At 40.9% G+C, this 19,611-nt stretch overlaps 1 protein-coding gene across 2 annotated transcripts in view; it reads left to right on the top strand.

The window, feature by feature from the left end:
* LARGE1 (LARGE xylosyl- and glucuronyltransferase 1) overlaps window positions 1–17,357 on the top strand; it is a 259,553-nt gene extending 242,196 nt beyond the window's left edge. For both annotated transcript variants that reach the window (XM_088535285.1, XM_088535296.1), the window contains 4 exons: window positions 3,108–3,386; window positions 9,650–9,796; window positions 13,398–13,593; window positions 16,297–17,357. In XM_088535285.1, coding sequence (XP_088391411.1) covers window positions 3,108–3,386; window positions 9,650–9,796; window positions 13,398–13,593; window positions 16,297–16,494 — 820 coding nt within the window. In that variant the 3' untranslated portion in view covers window positions 16,495–17,357. The remainder of the gene's footprint in view (window positions 1–3,107; window positions 3,387–9,649; window positions 9,797–13,397; window positions 13,594–16,296) is intronic.
* Window positions 17,358–19,611: the final 2,254 nt, after the last annotated feature.

A 19,611-nucleotide genomic window follows, 5' to 3' on the forward strand; every position in this document is an offset into this window, starting at 1 on the left:
AAATTTCAAATGCTGATAGTTCCTTTGGGGAAAAAAACAATCAATTCCATGCCAAGATTTAGCTGCACCTTTCAAATTCTAACCATTGCTTTTCCAGATCAGGCAACTCAGTTGTATTTTGAGATGGTCAGTCTCTTTTTCTTTCTTCTTCTTAATTCAAACCTAACCCAAACTTCATTGTTGTTGCAATCAGAGTTACAAAACAGACCAGAACGACTTGAATATAAGCAGGCCATGTAGCTTCCTTCAGCAGTGCACATAAGGAATGCAACATGCCGTGTGAACACCATGGATGCTAAGGCAGTGGAAGGTCAGCTGTATTCCAGGGAGGGTCGGAGGGGTTCAGAACAACAGAACATTCACAGCCTGTTTTAAAAATAAACACAAACGAGGGCTATTTTGCTTTACCAGTACCTCAGCTCTGCATCGTGCACATCCTATTATGATTTGCTATGCTCATCGGTGTCTGTTCTATTGATTTTTAATTGAGGAAACATTTCTTGAGTGTTCACAAACCTTTGAGTGAAAAAACTAAAGAAATAAATTAAGTCAGACCCCCAGCGAATGCCACAATAAATTAGGAAAGCTGGTGTGTGCACATGGTGTATTTTCCCTCTAGAATTTAATTCAAAAGAATGAGCTGCAGCTTGGTGCTGTTTCACTGGCACTGATGCAAGGTCTGAGCATCTGTTTCCCTTTCTGGATCCTCACCGGGGCACATGTTTTTATTGATAGACAGAACCACACATTTTTATTCAGATAGAACAACTCTCCTGATACTGTGCAGGAAAAATCTTCCCTGCTTCATTGGTGTGTTGCTATAAATTATTGATTTGGGTTGGAAATACTCTCTTTCAGCTAAAATCAATAAATAATATCATACCAAAGAAGTGTTTAGCCGTTTTGTTTTTTTTTCACCTCTTTCAGTTGCTGCCGTATTTTTGGGTCTTCTTTAGACCACATTTACTAAATTCCTCCAGAGTCACTACAGACATTTACATAGCACCTCAGATGTAAGATGACATGTACATAAACAGTGTTCTATTTCCTACACCCCTGCATCATTCATTCGAGTGACTGCCTGAAATAAGGAAAGCCCAAAAAGCCAATCTCCGGTTTCAGTCCCACTGGAGCTGAGAGTGACACGTCTAAGGTGACAGGTTTACGTGTGTTTGTACTGTAGGCCTGGGGAATGGAGAGCAATGGTGCATTTTAGGAGCCAGCAGTAATATCTTCAGATACAAGCACCGAGGGTGACTTTGTTCGGTGCTGTTTGTTATTGTTTAACTGTCACATTTTGCACTGGTGTGACATTTTCTGTAATAATGGCTTAGTCGTATCATGGACTATGAATGGGATTTTCAACGGGATGTTTTGGCTAGACAACCTTTTTAAAGGCATGGTGAATAACTAGGATTCAGAAATCAGAAAGAAGGTTTAAAAAATGTAAGAATGTGGACAAGGAAAGATGAGTTGGAATCTCCTGATAAATAAGTTTTCGCTGTGTTGGAAAAAGGCAAAAAGCGTATACTTTATTTATTATTTGCACAATCAAAAGCCTGAAACCTTCACATGCTTTTGAGATCCTTTTTATCGATTTGTGTTCTAATTCAGCTGTATGTTTCAAGCTGATAATAACCTTTGTTTCAATAATAGATAAAAAGAAAATAATGTACCGAGTATAGACTAGTAAATGTAATATCTCATATCTAAGAAAAAAAATGATTATATCTTCTTGGATGTCATCGGGATCATTCAGAAACACAGTGAAAAAAAGCTATTAATGTTAAATCAGAATTTGTATTTGCTGGTATGACTATATCATCCCTTTTTGCTGCAAAGCTTAGAGAGATAGTAGAAAAGGGAAATTATTTTCTTTGATTACAATGATGCAGAAAACTTTTTTGTGTTCTGCATAAATATTAATAGGAAAAATCTACTAATGTAGATTTGAAAGGTAGAAAAGATAATCATGTTGCCTAGTCTGCTCTTCCTAATTTTCAATAGAACGTCTAGCTTGGCTACGTAGGTTCATTTCTTTTTACATTAACCGAAGAGGCTTTGTAATCAGTCTTGATGTATTTTCAGGCACTAGATCTTAATCTCTAGTCAGTTCAGTATAAATTTGCCAAAATGCCTGAACTATTTTGACTAGACTGAATTTGATTTAACTTTGCATGAGATCTTTTGCTGTCTTTTTCATCAATAATGTTGTAAATTATGTGTATTTGAAAGTATATACATTGATATGCCATTTTGTGAAGCCTGAGTAGGTACTGCTGTAACATACACAAATATAATATTTAAAAGGATATTTTTATTTGAAGTGTTTTTTGTTTGTTTATACTTGGTAGCCATGCAATATCATTTTCATTTCTATTGATGTTTCATCCTTGGCCCTTTCCTTGACAGCACATTTTGTTTTGGTCAGTGCAAGTGTTCTTATAACTCACTATTCCCTTGACCCATCACTTTCAACAGCTTCTAAGATCTGACTCACTGCTTTGCAAAAATTTGGGGAATATTTCCCAACAGTGGACAAAATGGTGTGCAGGTTTGTACACCGTTCATCCTCCACAAACTTCTGGGAAGGCATGGTGGTGTGTTGGTGTGTGAGACTACCTTAACCTAGCGTGTGAACTGAGCAACTAGGCTTTCTTAAGATTACAAGACCCCTGTCCTGTAAGTCGACCTGCATGGACAGATCCCTGCAAATGCTCAAAGTTAACACCAGAAGGCAGTTATCGTTTGGGAGTTTCTTGCTGTATTGAGGCTTGAGGCAGAAAGAAGTAGTGATGATTTTTCTTGAATTTAGGTACTTGCATTGTGTATGTTTGTATCTATCTGAGCTACAGTTGCTGTAGACACCCTGGTATTCAGTGGAAAAAAATAGCCATAGCTATGGTGCACTGCATCTGTCCAGAAAGAAACATTGAGTTAGATGAGATGAATTGTGCTGTAGAAATGTTTATTGCTTTCCACAGGATATAGAGTGACCCCAATCTGTCTCGCTTAGATATAGATATCTGTATTTGATCAGATGAATCACAAGCAAAGAATCCCAGTCAGGGAGACATACTTATCCTATTCTTCCCTTCCTCTTTCAGGCTCCAGATGCTTGAAGCCATCTGCAAACACTGGGAAGGTCCAATCAGCCTGGCACTCTATCTCTCGGATGCAGAAGCTCAGCAATTCCTGCGCTATGCCCAGGGCTCAGAAGTCCTGATGAGCCGTCACAATGTTGGATACCACATCGTGTACAAGGAGGGCCAGTTCTACCCTGTGAATCTCCTGCGCAACGTGGCCATGAAGCATATCAGCACACCATACATGTTTCTTTCTGACATTGACTTCTTGCCCATGTATGGACTCTATGAGTACCTCAGGTAAGAAGATACTGTGGTGTTTCCCGCTGCTATCCAGTTTTCCAGCTACTCCAACAGTCAAACTTCTAACTCATTGCTGAAGCAATGAAATTTGACCAGGTCTGAAAGAGGACATATTAAACAGCTTAAATAAATATTTGATTTGGCAGTGCCCAGCAAAGGAAAATAAATGTTTTTAGGGTAGAAGAAGAGGCTGTAATTAGAAGTAAGGTAATATGATTAAGGGAAAAAAGTCAGATCTAAATGCGAGCTCTGCTAACTATCAGAGTAATTCTCTTGCTGCAACAGAAGAATCAGCTTGAAAACTGACCTGGACTAAGCATTGTTAAATGTGCAATAGCTTCCTATATTAGCAGAGATGTGAACCACGCAATTTCCCTAAACATCCCAGTTTCTGAGTGTTGGAAGAAAGTGTGCAAAATCTCACTGAACTTGTTGTGCCTATGACAGACTCTTAATCCAGTTCCATGCCTTGCAAATAGAGTGATAGTGTAATCATCTCAATAATATGATTGCAAGGCCAGCACCTGTCAAGGCCAAATAATTAGTATAAGGAAAAGGGGAAGAGTAACTTCAGTGTGAATTGTATCATAAAAACTGTGAGCTGGTTGGGCTGAGCCTCTGATCCATTAGCACAGTTTCCTTTAATAAAAACCTCTTGCAGAGGATGGTCATCTGAGGGCAAAGAATAGAGCAAGGAGGACTCCCTGTGGCCAGGCAGGAGGATTTCATTTTCTTAATCACTGACAATGTTGCTTTTCATCTCTCTCTAAATTTTGCAAAGGGTTCCAATGAGAACTTGCCTGTAGGTGTTCCATTAAATGCGTAGTGCACTCCCACGTTTCTGGAGTATAAAGAAATAATATACTTTCCTGTAGCATGAACTTGAAGACAAATTCCTTTGTTTCAAGCTACAGCTAAGTTTCTTCTTTCTGTCTCTTGCACCTCAGACGTAGACTTAACTGCCTTTCTTACTTTCTACATTCATACTCTGGGCCAAATTCACTCTGTTGTTTAAAATCATGGGGATTAATATCATTTAAGTTACACACCATGGTGTCACATTGTTTCTCACTCATTTTAGGGATATTTCTCCTTGACTTCGTCTATGAGGACCACAAAGGAATTCTGTCCCTGGCAAAAAGTAGCTGTTTCAGGATGTGCATGGGGACTATTTTATTAGCTTTTCTGCTCTTTTATGTTACTGCTGTTTAGGATACGTTTTGTCAGCTTGGTGCTGGGCACAGTAAGGATTGCATCTGTTGATACTCTCATGTCTTAGCGAAAAGAGCAATCTGATCCTCCGTGCTGCTTCGCAGTGCACTGATGGGAGGCAACACTTGAAAAGAGAAGACAGAATGATGTACCACAATATACTTGAAACATTACAGCCATGGAAATTATTCTCAGATGATGATAAGGAAGCACATGACTAAATGCACAATGATGCCACCCATTGGTGCCATTCAGAAAGAAAACAGAAACTGAAAACTGAAAATTATTGCATCTGAGACCTTGTGTGACTCTACAAGTCTTTTTGTGAGTCTCACACTGGCTTAAGTCTGATTGTGAGCCTCTGCTTCCCAGGAATGTCAAAATTGCTAATTTGCTAGTACCAGCTCATTAAAAAGGAATTGGATTTTTTTTGTGTATGGACAAGAATCTTTTATAGCTGTTTAAGTAATGATTATTTTTTTCTGAGCAAAATAGCAGGGGGCCTATGAGATTATTTTAAATACTAATACCCTGTATCTTTCTACATTGACTCTGCAGAGAGCTGATTAGTGCTATCTATCCGAATATTAGCAACTGTTCTTTAGAAAGGCTATTTTCATCTTTATTTTCTCAGATAGAATAACTGTAAGTAAATAGAAATAGTGTGGTGTTTTAGGTATGGCTTTGTATAGGACAAGTCCTCACTTTTTACTGTTTTACATAGACTGTAGACTATGGATCTGCATAATATTCTAGGAGAGGAATGTTGAAAAACATTTTGACATACAGCATGAAGGGTTTTTGAAGGAAGAGCTTATGGTTAGTTGTCCCTTTATGTATCTGTTACCAGCACTTAGTCTGAGCTTTTCCACAGCTGTTAAGTAAGGCCATTTCAGTGCTTTTAATCTCCATCAAAACCTGTTTTTGTCCCACCTTATTCTTCTGTAAAGTACACAGGGAAATAAATGTATCATTTAAGGATTTCCTGTTTACAAAACTCAGAGACTTCTGTAGTCTCCGTTGAGTAGAAGCCCTTTGTCACTTCAGTTATTAATTACTGAGGTCATCTTGTTACTGCCACAGAGCTGGAGGCTCTTTCTGATTGTCATATGTAAGGTTTGTGTGCCATCCTAAAGGGTCTTACCAAATTATAACTAGACAGGCCATTTCTTTATAGTATCTACAGTCGTCACTGACCACTATTGTTGAATGTCCTTCCTGATAGATTTGTGTAAACTAGGTCCTTACAGTGACACATTTAGCATGAATGAGAACTTGTATCCAAGCTCTAGCCACAGGTTTTCTACCTCTCCTTTCCAAACTCAGTTGTGAAGTTGCTCTTTAGCCTCTCAGCAAGAGACAAGCTTCATGTTCTGACTGCTAATTTTTATTTGTTGGACGCATTTGTAGGTTATACATTTGCTGTTTTTGCAGAGAGAAGGAATGTTCTAATGATTTTACCACTGGACTGACAGCTCTTCAGATCTTAAAACAAGCTATGTGTCTGCTTGGTACATTGTTCTTGAACTAATCGATTAGCATCCAGATGATGAAAGCAAATTATTTGAATTAACAGATTGATTTTTTTTTTCAGCTTCAAGGGTTTAGGGTTAGGTTGCTAAACTTTCTCTGAGCTTTCCCATCCTCCAAAAAGGGGATGATACTTAATGTCTGTTCAGACAGGAAGGAGAATTACTTGTTAATTTTTGTAAAGGAATGTGAAGATGAAAGAACTGATCTCAATGTGCTGGAGTTAGTTCAACCTCCAAAGAGACTTAAGATTAAGGTTTAAGGTTTATTTCTTCCATGTCTCGCAAAAAAACAGGGTTTCTTAGTAGATTAGAAATTTAGCCCGGCCTTCTGTGTGCAGTGACATACATCAGGTCTGAACACAAAGATGCCTGGGAAACGGTTTCCCAGACAACACTAGCGAAGAGAAAGCTCTTCACAAAATTATATATCCTTATTTTGGGAGTTTTGGGAAATGACAAATATGGAAGAATGGGCCATGAAACTATATTACCGAATCCAAAAAAAATGGCTCTCACAAGGGTACTGTAAGAATTAAACAGTTTCCCCAATGCTGATTTGCAAAATAACCTAATGTGTTATTGGTTTTATATTTCACCTATCTTTCAACACTAATAGTAGAAATTTTCCTCTTCTATGTATCACAGAACCAATCAGCAAGCAAAAAGCACCTTCCATCAAACATGAAAAAAATCACCGCATGGGAAATGAAAAACAAAGTTGTTTCTGATAGGAGGTTAGATAGTAATGAGGATGATGACTCTAGAAAATTAATTCCTAAAGAATATTTCATTGATACTGAGAATGTGAAGTAACAGGCAAAAAGGAGGACCTTAACCTTGCTGGGCTGGGTCATGTTGTTTATGTATGGAACTTAAGATAGGCCCTTTACTTACAAGCAAATAAGGATCAAAAACATCAAAAGTCTTATGTTCTGCGCTATCCTGTGGTCATCACTGTCCTCTCTGATGCCTTCTTCTGCTTACTTTAGTCCCTTATGTAATCTGGCCCTCATCACAAGCTGCTCTACTTGGAGATTCATGTTACTGGAGTTCTTGACTGGGCCTGTCCCAAGCCTCGGCTGAGTTACAGTGAAACCTTCCACTTTGACCATAATAACATCCCCCCTCAGATGCTCACATATTTCTTGAAATTATTTCTGTGTAGATTATCCCAATATGTTATTGCATCTTTGAAATACCCTCACCAGTTCTCTGGGTTTGGCTGCAACCACCACAAGCATCTTGTTTTCAGTTATCTGCTTCTCTCCACATGCTTGTCTTTTCATCCTGACTTTTGATTATGACAGTGCTTTCAGCCTCATGTATCTGCCTGTTCACGCTTCTTTTCACTTTTATTCATAAGAGTACTGTCTTCTGCTCTTTTCAAGATTCAGTTATGCTTTTGACACCTATATAAATCTGCAGTTGATAAAAGTGAGGAGTTTGCAGCAAAGACTATTGATATCCACATCACTTTTTGTTTGTATGCCATACCTTACAAAACCAGCATGCTGAACCCTGGTTTCACCACAGCTTACTCCACTTGACAGTCCCTGCTGTTACCCTTGCTTGATACCTACACCTACTTGAGCTTTGTCCTATATCAGACTGTGAGCTTTTGTGGGCAGGATTGTTTCCAACCTTTGCACACTGCCAAGCACAGTGGGACCTTGACCTTTGCTTCGGACTTTTAAGCTCCCCATCAGACAAAAAGAGAGCAGCAGCCATAGACTGAAGCAACTGTTCCCTTTGCATCACTGCAAACATCACATGTTCCTACCTAGACGTGAACACCCGAAGATGCATAGCTCAAAGCTGACAGTTTGAATAGAGGCCCAAAGCCAAAGACATTGTCAGAAAAACCATATTAGCATGCAGTGCTTGCAAGAAGGTGAGAAGGGGAAGAATCATTAGGAATGTCATCCAGACTGGATGCTGGCACTGCTCAGTGATTCAGGAAGGTTGAGGAGGCAGATTGTGAAGGAGTCATCTATTTACATGCAGATATCTTGCCCATTAGTGACAGTGAGGGAGAAGATACCAAGAAAGTACAGAAAAGTTATAATAAGAAGCTGTTAAAATCCTTCAGTTGTTAAAAGTTCATTGGAATGTAGCAGTGGTTCTTAAAACAATGCAAACTTTCCAATAAGTCACCGAGAACAGGTTCGTATTATAGAATAGAGCTGATATGAATTCTCTAAAATTCTAATTTTATTAAATAACCCTGTTCTTCTGTGATGGCAATAGAAATGAATTCTAGGTATTCTAGGCTTAGAAAAGCCCTTTCTAGTGTTACGATAGCAATCCCAATTTCTTCATCTTAAAAGGCTGTAGAAAGTTTGTTGTTCTTCAGCATTATTCTTGATTGCTTGTTACAGTGACATAAAAGTCAAGGACAGCAAATCTTGTTAAGGTGAACTGATTTTGACAGAGGGAGAGAGGGAGACTTCTCATATGATATATGAAGATAATGAAAGGAAAACCAGGACGGAGCTATTTCTAATGGCAAGCATTCAGGCAAGATTCAGTCTGGGAGTGGAAAAGTAGCGTCACTTTCATCTTTCTGGGTTTTAGTTTGTTAGGAAAGAAAAGACTGAATACCTCTGGCAGGTGGTGCCTAAGATTGCTAAGCTGCTGCTCTCCTGCAGCAATCACCCCAGGGGCCCTGTCTAGGAAAAGTCCCCGCTGTGCGAAGCGCAGGGTGCGCACACACTGTGCGATGGGTTCAGCGCTGACCAGCTCACCGCAGAGGGTGAAGAGCAAGGTAACCCCATGCACAGGCCAGCCTCTGCTCTGCATACAGCACTGAGCACGGACGAGCTCCTACCTCCAAGCGCTGCGGCATGTGTGAATAATAATAACAGTAATGAACTTCCGTCAGTTTGCATTTTTGCTAATTTGCATCCCGTCCTATTGCAACGCTTCTGCGCCTTGAGCAAGGACTGACCAATGCAGCATCCAGTGTTTGTGTGGACAACTGGCTGGTGCATAGTGAGTTTATACTTACCTCTCAGGGATGTAAAGCAGAGGTAAAAAGGAAGTATGATGGCCCAGAAAGCCCAGACAAGGGGTAGGCTAAAGTGTAGCTACACTGCCCAGTTCCTCCTCTTGTGAAGTCCCCCCTGAGTTCTGCATAAATGCCTTTTTTTGTTAGAACTATCGTTGTCCGGGCAGCACTTTCACTTAATCTGTAGTAAAATAAACAGATCTGACTGTGTTTCTCTTATGGGACTCAGCGCTTGTACTCAGAGTGATAGATCATTTCTGTGGACATGCAGGTAGCACTGATCACTCAAGCACACCTCAGACATCATACTCTTTTTGAAAAGTATTTTACTTCTTGCTCTTAAAGCAGTAGATTAAAAAAAAAAGAGAGAGAAAAATACAAGACAACCCAGGGGAAAAATGTGAGCCACAGTCACATTTACAATGTTAAACCACCCTTTCTGTACTTTTTATTTTTGGAAAGCTCAAGTTGGAATTTGCTGACTTGTATTTGTTGCTTCTCTCTGCCAGGAAGTCCGTCACTCAGTTGGACTTGGCCAACACCAAGAAAGCTCTGATCGTACCTGCTTTTGAGACCCTGCGCTATCGCCTCTCCTTCCCCAAGTCAAAAGCAGAGCTGCTCTCTATGTTGGACATGGGAACCCTCTTCACATTCAGGTAGCAGAAAATGTTTTTGTTGAACCTGTGGTAATTATCTCTAAAGATTTATTTTACTGTTCTGTGAATATTTGATTTCTCTCGTTCAGCTAGCCAGCTCCATTAAATAATGTGTTTGATTTTCCCTCTCCCCTTTCAAAGAGAGGCAATGAACAGCATCATGTGGATATATCCCGTCTGTAAGCTCAGCATTTTCTCTAGTATTATACTGCTCTTCGGAAGGACTTCAGTTGCTAAATTGTATTTATTTTATTTTCATTATTTTTTATTGTGCTGCAAAATCAGGCGAGACCATTACATTCCTGTGCATGTAATTTGCTTTGGGGACTGCCAAATACTATTGAGGTAGCTCTATCATTCATGTGTCCACAAATAATTTCTTTCTGTTCATTGGTTCACTTCATTACTGGCTCTTTGGAAAACGAATGCAGGCTCGTCATGTATCTTTTAAAGTATGAAACAACTGCTTAAATAGAATTTCTCCATGCAGGAACCAAACAGTGTGTTCTGACTGTAAAGAAGCCAAGAGCACCTGAACTTGGAGCTCTTTTCTGAAGCAGTCTCCTTTTGGGGCTGTGAGCAAGTCACTCCCATTATCTGCCACAGATTAATTAGTTTCAAAATGTGACTACCAAGCATTAACTGCCTCTTGGGTGTATGGTGAGGTGTAATTAGATGTTTTTTAACATCACAGTGATGGAAGGAGTATAATATGGCCTTATGCTATTGCACAGGAAAGAGCATAGGAACTTGGCTCTCTTCTCAGCTCTACTACTTCTGTGCTGGGGGATGGTCTGAAAACTACTTTGCTGTCCTATGTCTTCGTTCCCAAACTGTGAAAGGCAGGAAACAGTGTCCCCCTGTCCTTTGTACAGTATCTTGAGATCTAGAGATGGAAATAGCGTTAAAAATGCTAGTCATTATCTATAACCAAAGGAGCTCTTTACTGCCTCTCCCTTCCTTTCCTTACCTTTGAGCTTTTTTAACCCTGCTGCCATTTTCTGTATCATACACGCTCTCCTTGCAGCAGACACTCTTCCTTCCACCCTGTGGTAACAGCCTGTGTGGTGCTGGAGGACATCACTCTGACACTACTTCTACCAGGGCCTACCTTGAAATGGAAACCTGAGGTGGTCCAGATACTGCAGATGCATATGGCTCTCTGGAAAATTGTCCAAGAATACTAAGCAAGCATCTTGCCCTCTCACATTATTCTCTAACAGCAGAAAAAAGTACAAATTAAAAAGAGATTTGTTGATAGAAAAAAAATATATTTCTCCTGCAGTTGAAAAAAAATCCTTCTAGTGGAAGGTAACACCCTCAGGGTTTTACTTCTGATGTTACACTCCACCAACAATCAAATTTTCAACCTGCACAGCAGTGGTCTTCAACCACAGATTTGATCTTGGAATTGTACAGCATATTGGCTTGTTAGACACGCAGCCTGATTTGCAGGTCCTTTCCCAAATCTCGCTTTAACATCAGTGGGAGTTTTGCCAGAGCAGGGTTAAATAAGAATTGAAGGACATGAGATCTGTAGTTGGTTTGCTTGTTAATGATGTGGGACACTTTTTACAAATACTTCCCTAGCTTGCGTTGGCTCATTTTCTTTGCTCAAATCTATCAACAGCCACATAGCAGCTGTGATCTGGGCTGAGAATTTCCACCTGCCCTTTCAAGGTGCAGGTTTAATAACACAGCAATTGGAGGCTGAGCTGGTGGGAGTGAGCTGGAAGGAAGGCTGCTGTGACAGTGATTGCTGTGAGTGCCTGCAGCATCCCTGTCCCTCACACCACATGGCAGATTACAATCTTTCCCTCAGTGAAATTGCTTTTGTCACCTCTTTTCCAAATGGTGACCTTCTCTGCCTCTGGGCAGCTAAGAAGCACAAACCAGCTCTCAATTGCCTCCCCCAGTCAGCACCAAAAGAAGAAAAGAAGACAACCTGTGAGCATCTGTGGCTGGCAAGGTAAACTGTGTGGAAACTCTCCATGGCAGTGAGACTGCTTTCAGTCACAAGGAGAACTGCAGTTGGTAGAAGATGCATCATTTTGAGAAAACATAATCAGCAGCTGATTAAGTAATTAATTGATTGCATCTACAACCCAGCAAAATGCTTCAGCATCTGAAAACAGAACAAGGAAGGCTTTTATTTCACTAAATCATTTTCTCACTGAAACGTGAAGCTTGGAGGGAAAAGGCAGGGAGCAAGAACACTCTGAGAAGAATAAAGATTTAATTCTGGTATCTTTAGCAAGGTTTGCATTTGAAATTTTATTAAAAGAAGAAGTAGATGAAGAAAATAAGACAAAACTTCCACCAGCTAGATGCCTGAAAGTGATGCACACTTACTCTAATTTAGAAATGCAGCTTTCAGAGTAATGTAAATTACTTGGGTCCCAACTGCTATCCTGATAACTCTGTCCTTCAGCACGTCCCCTTAACAAAGGGTGTCAGAGAAACTGAGCACCAATCTGTTTTTCTGTTATAAGTTACACAAACATACAGCCAAAGTGTAACCTTCTAGGTTGTGATGTTTAACTCTCTGTTTCGAGCAGTGGAGGCTTGCAATGATATCAGAATTCGTGAGGTTGGAACATTGCCTGAGGTCCTAATTCTCTAAATACTTAACGATTAAATCCCTTCACTTTTAGCACCTGAGTCGTGCCTGTGATTTCAATGTACCTTGCCTTACCTACGAGCAGAATGTTTGTTTTACTCCTTCTGTTACACATCCCGGAGCACTGTGATACAAATGGCTGCTATGCCTTTGTTTCATTATTTAATCTATGAGTCTGCAGAAAGAGCCTGTCTCATTGATTTTTGGGAAGGTGTAAGAAGAGTAAGTGGGCGAGAGAATCATTGACCCCGACACTAATGGGGGGGATTCAAGCTGGGCTTGGGAGGGACCTGCTGCAGTCTAAGTAAGATTAACGAACTATAAAAGGATTTTTTTTGTGTAAATCAAATTGATTATCTTACTTGGGATCACACAAGCACTCCCGACAATGTGAAAAGTACGGCAGAAAGCCTTTATGTAGTGTTTTACTTATTAACTTAATTAGACACTTTGGCTCCTACCATAATAATAATAGTAATTAATAAAAAAGAACATCTATCCGGAACTGCAGGTATCTCTCATACAAATTATAAAATTACATATCAAGCAGACCATGAATGTTACTGTGGTGTAGAAATAGCTGGTTCTCAGGGGCCTTATCTGAACTGCAGAATTTCATGCTAATTTTGGAGCACCGTTGCAGCCACTTGGTTCCTAGAAAAGAGACACAGCACTTGTCAAAGACCAACTGTCTGTGTACTTTGTAATTGTTTCTCACACCAGCAGTAGTGTTAGGTAGCTTTTTCACACTTTCCTTCACCAACTAGATGTGCTTAAGCACTGAGCACATAGAAAGCCTGGGAAGTCTGTTGGAAATAGTACTAGAAATTGCCTCTGATGTGTCCTGAAAATGATGATGTGAACTGCGAACTAAGGTCCTCATTTTTGACCATTCTATCTAGCAAGTAACTTCTGTAGCCTTGCCAAGATGCTCACTATTTAATTGTTTCCCCATGTCCATGCCATTAATGTCTGTTCAAGGTATCACGTCTGGACAAAAGGGCACGCGCCAACGAACTTTGCCAAGTGGCGGACGGCCACAACGCCGTACCGCGTGGAGTGGGAAGCAGACTTCGAGCCGTACGTGGTTGTGAGGAAGGACTGTCCCGAGTACGACAGGCGGTTTGTTGGATTTGGCTGGAACAAAGTAGCTCACATCATGGAACTGGATGCGCAGGTGAGGAGGCGGCTTCTTCATATCTCACCAAGGGGCGGCGGAGTAGTTACGTATGTTCATCTTCTGTAGAATAGGTTCACACTTTGTATCACCAAATTGCTCCTTTGGCCTTACTGAACTGTTTAATGAGTACTCTTTGAGATGGAAACACCCAGTTTAGTACTTGCCGATCAAGGAGAACAGTTTCTGAGTGAATTCATTTATCAGTGCTGAGAAATCTGTTGTCTCAGGGTGGAACTATCCCTGTTGTGCCCTCCTTTTCCCCAACAGTGTGCCCGAGTATTGCAGTACTTTTTGGCAATCTCATCAGCTACTAAGAGAGCTATAGAGTTAGCTGGAAGTTTCTTAGTTACACAAGCTTTGGTCAGCCCTAAGTGCTAATCTAGAATTCAAAAAAATCAATGTTAAATTGAATCAAAAGCAAGCATCTTCATTTACTGTCCTGGATTTAGAGTGTATCTCTGCAGAGCCAAAGGCTTTATATTTTCATGATCTCTGGCTGTGAAGCAGACCTAAAGGATCCAGATACCTTATATCTGGGCTCTTTGCCTCATGAGTCTGTGGCTTTAGGATGGAGCTGCTCAGCACAATATATAAAAATAAAAAATCCAGGGAAACCTATAAAGTCTCAGACTGGCATCAATACATACAATGCTACATGGTCACTTTGGGCTGGCTGCCACTCACCTCTGTTTGCAAAAGGGCATTCCCAATGAATCTTTATGTTTAGAAAAAAATGATTGCAGAGTAAACAAAAATAGTCCATATTATCCTCAATAATAATATTTTGCTCTGCGATGGCACTTTCATTTTTCCAGTGCACTTTCCAAATACTAATCAAAGTGGAGAGTGCCAGGATAATTATTTATTATTTGTTAATCTGGATAGCACACCTTACCTTTCCAGTGGCTGCTCTCATCCAGCGCTCACAGTTTAACTCTGTTCAGAGTTCAGAGACTGTTTTGCCCAGCGTATGGACTTGTACAGAAGAATTCCGAAGATTTTTTTTAATCGAATTATAGCAGCTATTTTAGTTAGCCATTGATTTGGAATTGATTCTGAGAGATGGTTTTTCTCAGTTTTTCAGTCTTAAAACTGCCCTAATATTGAAAGAAATAGGCGTGCTGGGGTAGCCTCTTACAGAACCTCAGTCTGGAGGAGATGTGGATTTGCACAGCCACCTTCCCCTTTGACAGCTAGAAATACCAGGACCATTCTCCGTGCCGGCTCAGAGTCTGCTTTACTACTCTGTCGTGTTTTCTTTTTTTGATCCTTCTCCTGAATTCTGACTTCTGTGGCTGACCGCTCCATAAGTGAATGGGGAGGATTTGGGATAAATGTGACAACACCCCCTCTCTATAGAGAGGGAACACTGCCTCATGGCATTGCTCCGCTCCGAGGAGTCCAGGGCTGGCTCCGTTATCCGCAGGAAGAGCAGCTGCTGGACTGAACTACTTCACTGCTCCTCACGACTCCAGCACCTGTCAAGAGGGTTGCGTGAGGCTCCGTTACAAGGGGCCTATGCAGCTTCTGTCCTTCAGAGCAGCAGCCAGGGCAGAGATAACCATGACTGCTCTTCTGGGGGCATGCACGTGTCCACTGAACTGAATGCTGTACAAATACATAGATAATGGCAGGCTCTGAAGAATTTATAACTTGTGAGACAGGGACAGAAGTTCCAGCAAGTACACTGTTTTCTGAAGAGACTTTTCCTTATAGCAGAGATCGGCCATTCAGAAACCCTTCCCATTCTTCCAGTGACTGTGGAAAAGACTTTATGAGAGGAATATATCTTACTTTGTAGTTTCAGCTCTAGATGTTATGTGCCTGTGGAGATGTATTACAGGTTTTGTTGCTGGTCTGCTCACCTCTCGGTACCACATCAGCCTTCGTTTCTGTGTTTGGTTCCCCATTAATACTAAATCTCTTCCAGCTAAAGGAGTCCCGCGTGCGAACATCACATTGTTTTGCTCTTACTGTATACGTGTCATCCGAAGCAGAAGCTCAGAGGGGCCCCTTCCCAAATACAACAGCACTATCACTTGACAGAAAGATTTACCACTTCAGCACTATTCAGCAGTGAACAGGGACTTCCATAATGAGAAAGGAGCAGCCATAAAGCTGCATCTGCACCTGCCTGCCTGACATGTACTGCTGTTTCATAGGTGTCTCTGGGATAGCACTGCAGCCTTAGCTGCCTCATTGCCAGCAGAGTTGTTCAGAGTTGGTTTCTAATAGCATCGTGACCCAGCAGTTTTGAATCTCTTCCACCTTTATCAGATTTTGTTTGAGAGCACTCTTGTTCTCATTCACAAGTGTGTTCTTACCCATACATTTCTTATAGGAATATGCAGAATATTTTGCCTTCGTGCTGCGGATACTCCACATCTTTGCACAGATTCCTTAATCTACAAGTAACTGGAGTTGGAAAAGCAGAAGTTGGGCAGTATTTCTTTTAAAGCTAGCACTCCGGAGGAGCTCTGTAGCTGTTTCTCCACTGCCCACTGTCTTGTAGCCTCTTGGTTGAAGAGGCAATGCAACAACAGCTGTAGTAAAAACCAATAAGGACCACAGAAATTCTGTCTTTGGAGAGATCAAAGTGACTATAGCGTATTCCAAAACCTAGAAGAAGATAAATTATATATTTGCATGCATGCTTGAGGTTCATACTGTGTGCACTTACAACTGTTTTTTCTCCCCCAGGAGTACGAGTTCACAGTGCTGCCCAACGCCTACATGATCCACATGCCGCACGCCCCCAGCTTTGACATCACCAAGTTTCGCTCCAACAAGCAATACCGCATCTGTCTCAAGACCCTGAAGGAGGAATTCCAGCAGGATATGTCACGCCACTACGGCTTTGCAGCTCTCAAATATCTCACGGCAGAGAACAACAGCTAGCACAACGGAGCCCGTTTACGGGAATCAAAGACACCGAAGGGAGGAGCCACTTCATGTTTGGAGACCAGTCTTCAAACTTTGAACTGAGAAATACTTTCTGTTTTTATATCATACCTGGCAATTCTAACAGTAGAGAAGTGACATGTCGTCAGACTATGCTCATTAGCCCCTTCCCTGATTTCCCTGGGCCTTTCAGCTTTAGCATTCGTGAGATGTGAATGAGAGGGGCCAGCCACAATCCTGCTATGCCACAGGAGGTGGGGAATGGGGACAGACTGGAAATGCTGTTCTCTTAACTGCAGAGCAAAGACAGATCTTCAGAATATAGGATTTCATGTTGCTATTTAATAATTTGACATGCTTTTTATCTGTAAAGGAAGATCTTCGGGTCGCTGTCCTGTGAATTTCACATCTGCACTACTCCAAAAGGAACTTTCACCTGTGAACTTTTGCAGTGGCCCTGTTAACATGGATGACCTTGTTAATGCAGGATGAGCCAAAAGTCGGAATTAGCCTTGAAAATTAAGGGGACGCTTATACAATACTGCACTCTAGAGAAGGTGTGTTACTGGTTTAGGTGTGTACATGATATCTGTTGGTCTTTTATGCTCAAATTAATTCTGTTTTATCAGGAAAATCCTCTATGCCCGACCCTGCCATTTCCCCATCCTAAATGCCATTTCTTTCCTTGTCAAGGAAATGTCACCCTTGTGTTCCTTTTCCATCTTCAGGTCTGGTAGTCCGGTAAAGGAGAACAATAGTTATGCCAGAATGTGAAAAAACTTGTTAGTGTAAGGTCTGTTTTCACCTGAGCAACTTGTTCATGTGTGTCTTGTAAAATAAAGGGCCTGGTTGTAACTCTTTTATCTTTTTTAGGCAAGAATTGGATTTTCCATAGAAGGCATTTTGTGCTGGGTAAAGTTGTCCTGTAGACGCTTTCAGGGCATGTCCATCCATGAAGGCCTTGGGCCTTGGGATTTAAGTGGACTTCTTTGCTGAACAGGGAATATAAACATGGCAACTCGGTGCTGTCCTGCTGCCTGCGACAAGGTCTCAGAACTACTTCGTTAAAGGAGTTTATAAATAAAAGGAGCAGAACTGCTGGGAAAAAACTCCCCATTCGAGGGTGAGAAGTGAATGTGCTGGGAATCTGAGTGTGAATGTTTGCTTGAATGTGCGATGGTCAAGTTCACAGCATCGATAGACGCAGGAATGTTCTGGAGGGTGGGCAGGAAACCTAACAAGCAAAACACAAGACACCAGACTTTTTACCCTTTTCTTTATTCTTCAGTATTAATGTTGCGTTTACATTGGATAAGGAGATGAGGTTTAATGCACTACCCCTTGCAGGGCTACTTGTAATTTCTGTTGCAACGTTAATAGAGAAAGCAGAAATGACTCAATGAGAAACGTGTCTCTCCCTACCCCAGACCCTCACACGGACCGTACTGACTCAGCTGTTAAATGGATCTGCATTGCATTCTGCTCCATTTATTTATTCCATTTTGTTTTTCAGCCACTAGATCTTCTATTTTTCTCTCCATCTCATCCCTCTAGAGCTTGGTTTTATTTCTAACCTGACATTTTGCAAGAGCTTTCTGTTACAGTGGAAACCACGCAGTTAAACGAGACATTTAAACTACAAATACCAGTTCATCATGCTGTGTATATATAAGAAAAGCCAAAAAAGGCAACATCTTTGACAGGAAATAAGAAGGGGTGGCAAGCTATATGTAATTGTTACATTTTCCCCTGGGAGTTTTGGCTGCATATGAATACATCACTGCATAATTTTCCAAAGTACTTTTAATTCTGTTCTTAATGGCTTCATTTAAAGATTTGCATAAAAAGCTGTGAAGGGCTGCAAAGAAGTGAAATGACTGCTCAGTCCTGGCTAGGTTATATTACATAAAAAAAAAAAAGAAAAAAAAAGAAAAATCTTAACTCCCCAATCCCATATCACTCACTGTTCAGAGCCCAAGCTGGTGTGACTGTTGCAAATGGGAAAAACCCTGCAGCACCAAGTCCTGTTGATCATATAATCTGAAAAAAGACATCAAAAGCTTATCCTAAAAGAGGCTGAACACTGGTTGTACCCACATAAAAGCATCAGTGCAACCACCATTAAGTGTTATATATACATAAAACATTCATTTCCAGATGTACATCTGTCCTTGGCTTAACAGTGTTGGCCAGGAATGGAAGAGCTTGCCCTGCAACAGCCTGTAGCACAGACATGTACATGACTGGGATGTACCGTTACCAACACCAGTGTTATCCTCTCCTCGATGCTCAGGAGATGGGGATGGGGGAATGGAGAAGTGTTCATTTGCTACTTTCCTATCCATGCAGCAGGTTTTGGGACCTCCCAGACAGGCTTAGGGCCTGGCTGGTGTAACCAGCTCAAGGGTTGCTAGTGGTTTCAGGAAGCCTCTTTTCCTTTTAGACACTGTGTGACTTGTGTCTGTCATGTCATGTGTGTCTACATGCTTCATAATTTAGAGGAACAGGGGCTGTTTTTCAGTACCAATTTCCGCCAATTTACCTGGTAGCAAATTAGATTTGCTTGCCTGTCTCTAACTGCCAGGATTCCTCCAACAGTGGGAAAAAAAAAAATAAAACCCACTAGCAAGAGCAAAAATCTCCAACCCAGTTACAACCCTGACTGTCTTCCAGGCCTCTGCTATAGTAGATGTTTGTTAGCAGCTTCTGTTACTTAGTTCTCAGATTTCTCCTGAACTCTCAAAAAATATCAGATAAACCTGGTAACTTAATGCCTTTGATTTATTGATTTGTTCCATCAACCCCTCTCTTAAGTCTTCAGTCTATGACCTCTCCTTACCTTTGTTATTTGGAAGTGTGAGTCTCATTTAAATATCACTCCACTACCCTCTCTGGTGAAGACTGATGCAAATAAATCATTTAGATTCTTGCCAATGTCCATATTGTCTTTAATTACTCCCTCTACTTACTGTTTGGGGTGGCCTACCAGTTTTCTCAAGTTTTTTTGTTCTGATGTACTGAACAGATGTGTGTTTTCAGTTTTCTCTAGTTTTCACATTCCCTTCCTCAGTCTCCATCTTCACTACTATATATCTTTCTTTCAGCTTTAAAGTT

Source organism: Tinamus guttatus, unplaced genomic scaffold, assembly GCF_059628265.1.
Source record: "Tinamus guttatus ecotype Peru unplaced genomic scaffold, ASM5962826v1 Tinamus_guttatus_pri_ptg000039l, whole genome shotgun sequence".
Classification (NCBI taxonomy): domain Eukaryota; kingdom Metazoa; phylum Chordata; class Aves; order Tinamiformes; family Tinamidae; genus Tinamus; species Tinamus guttatus.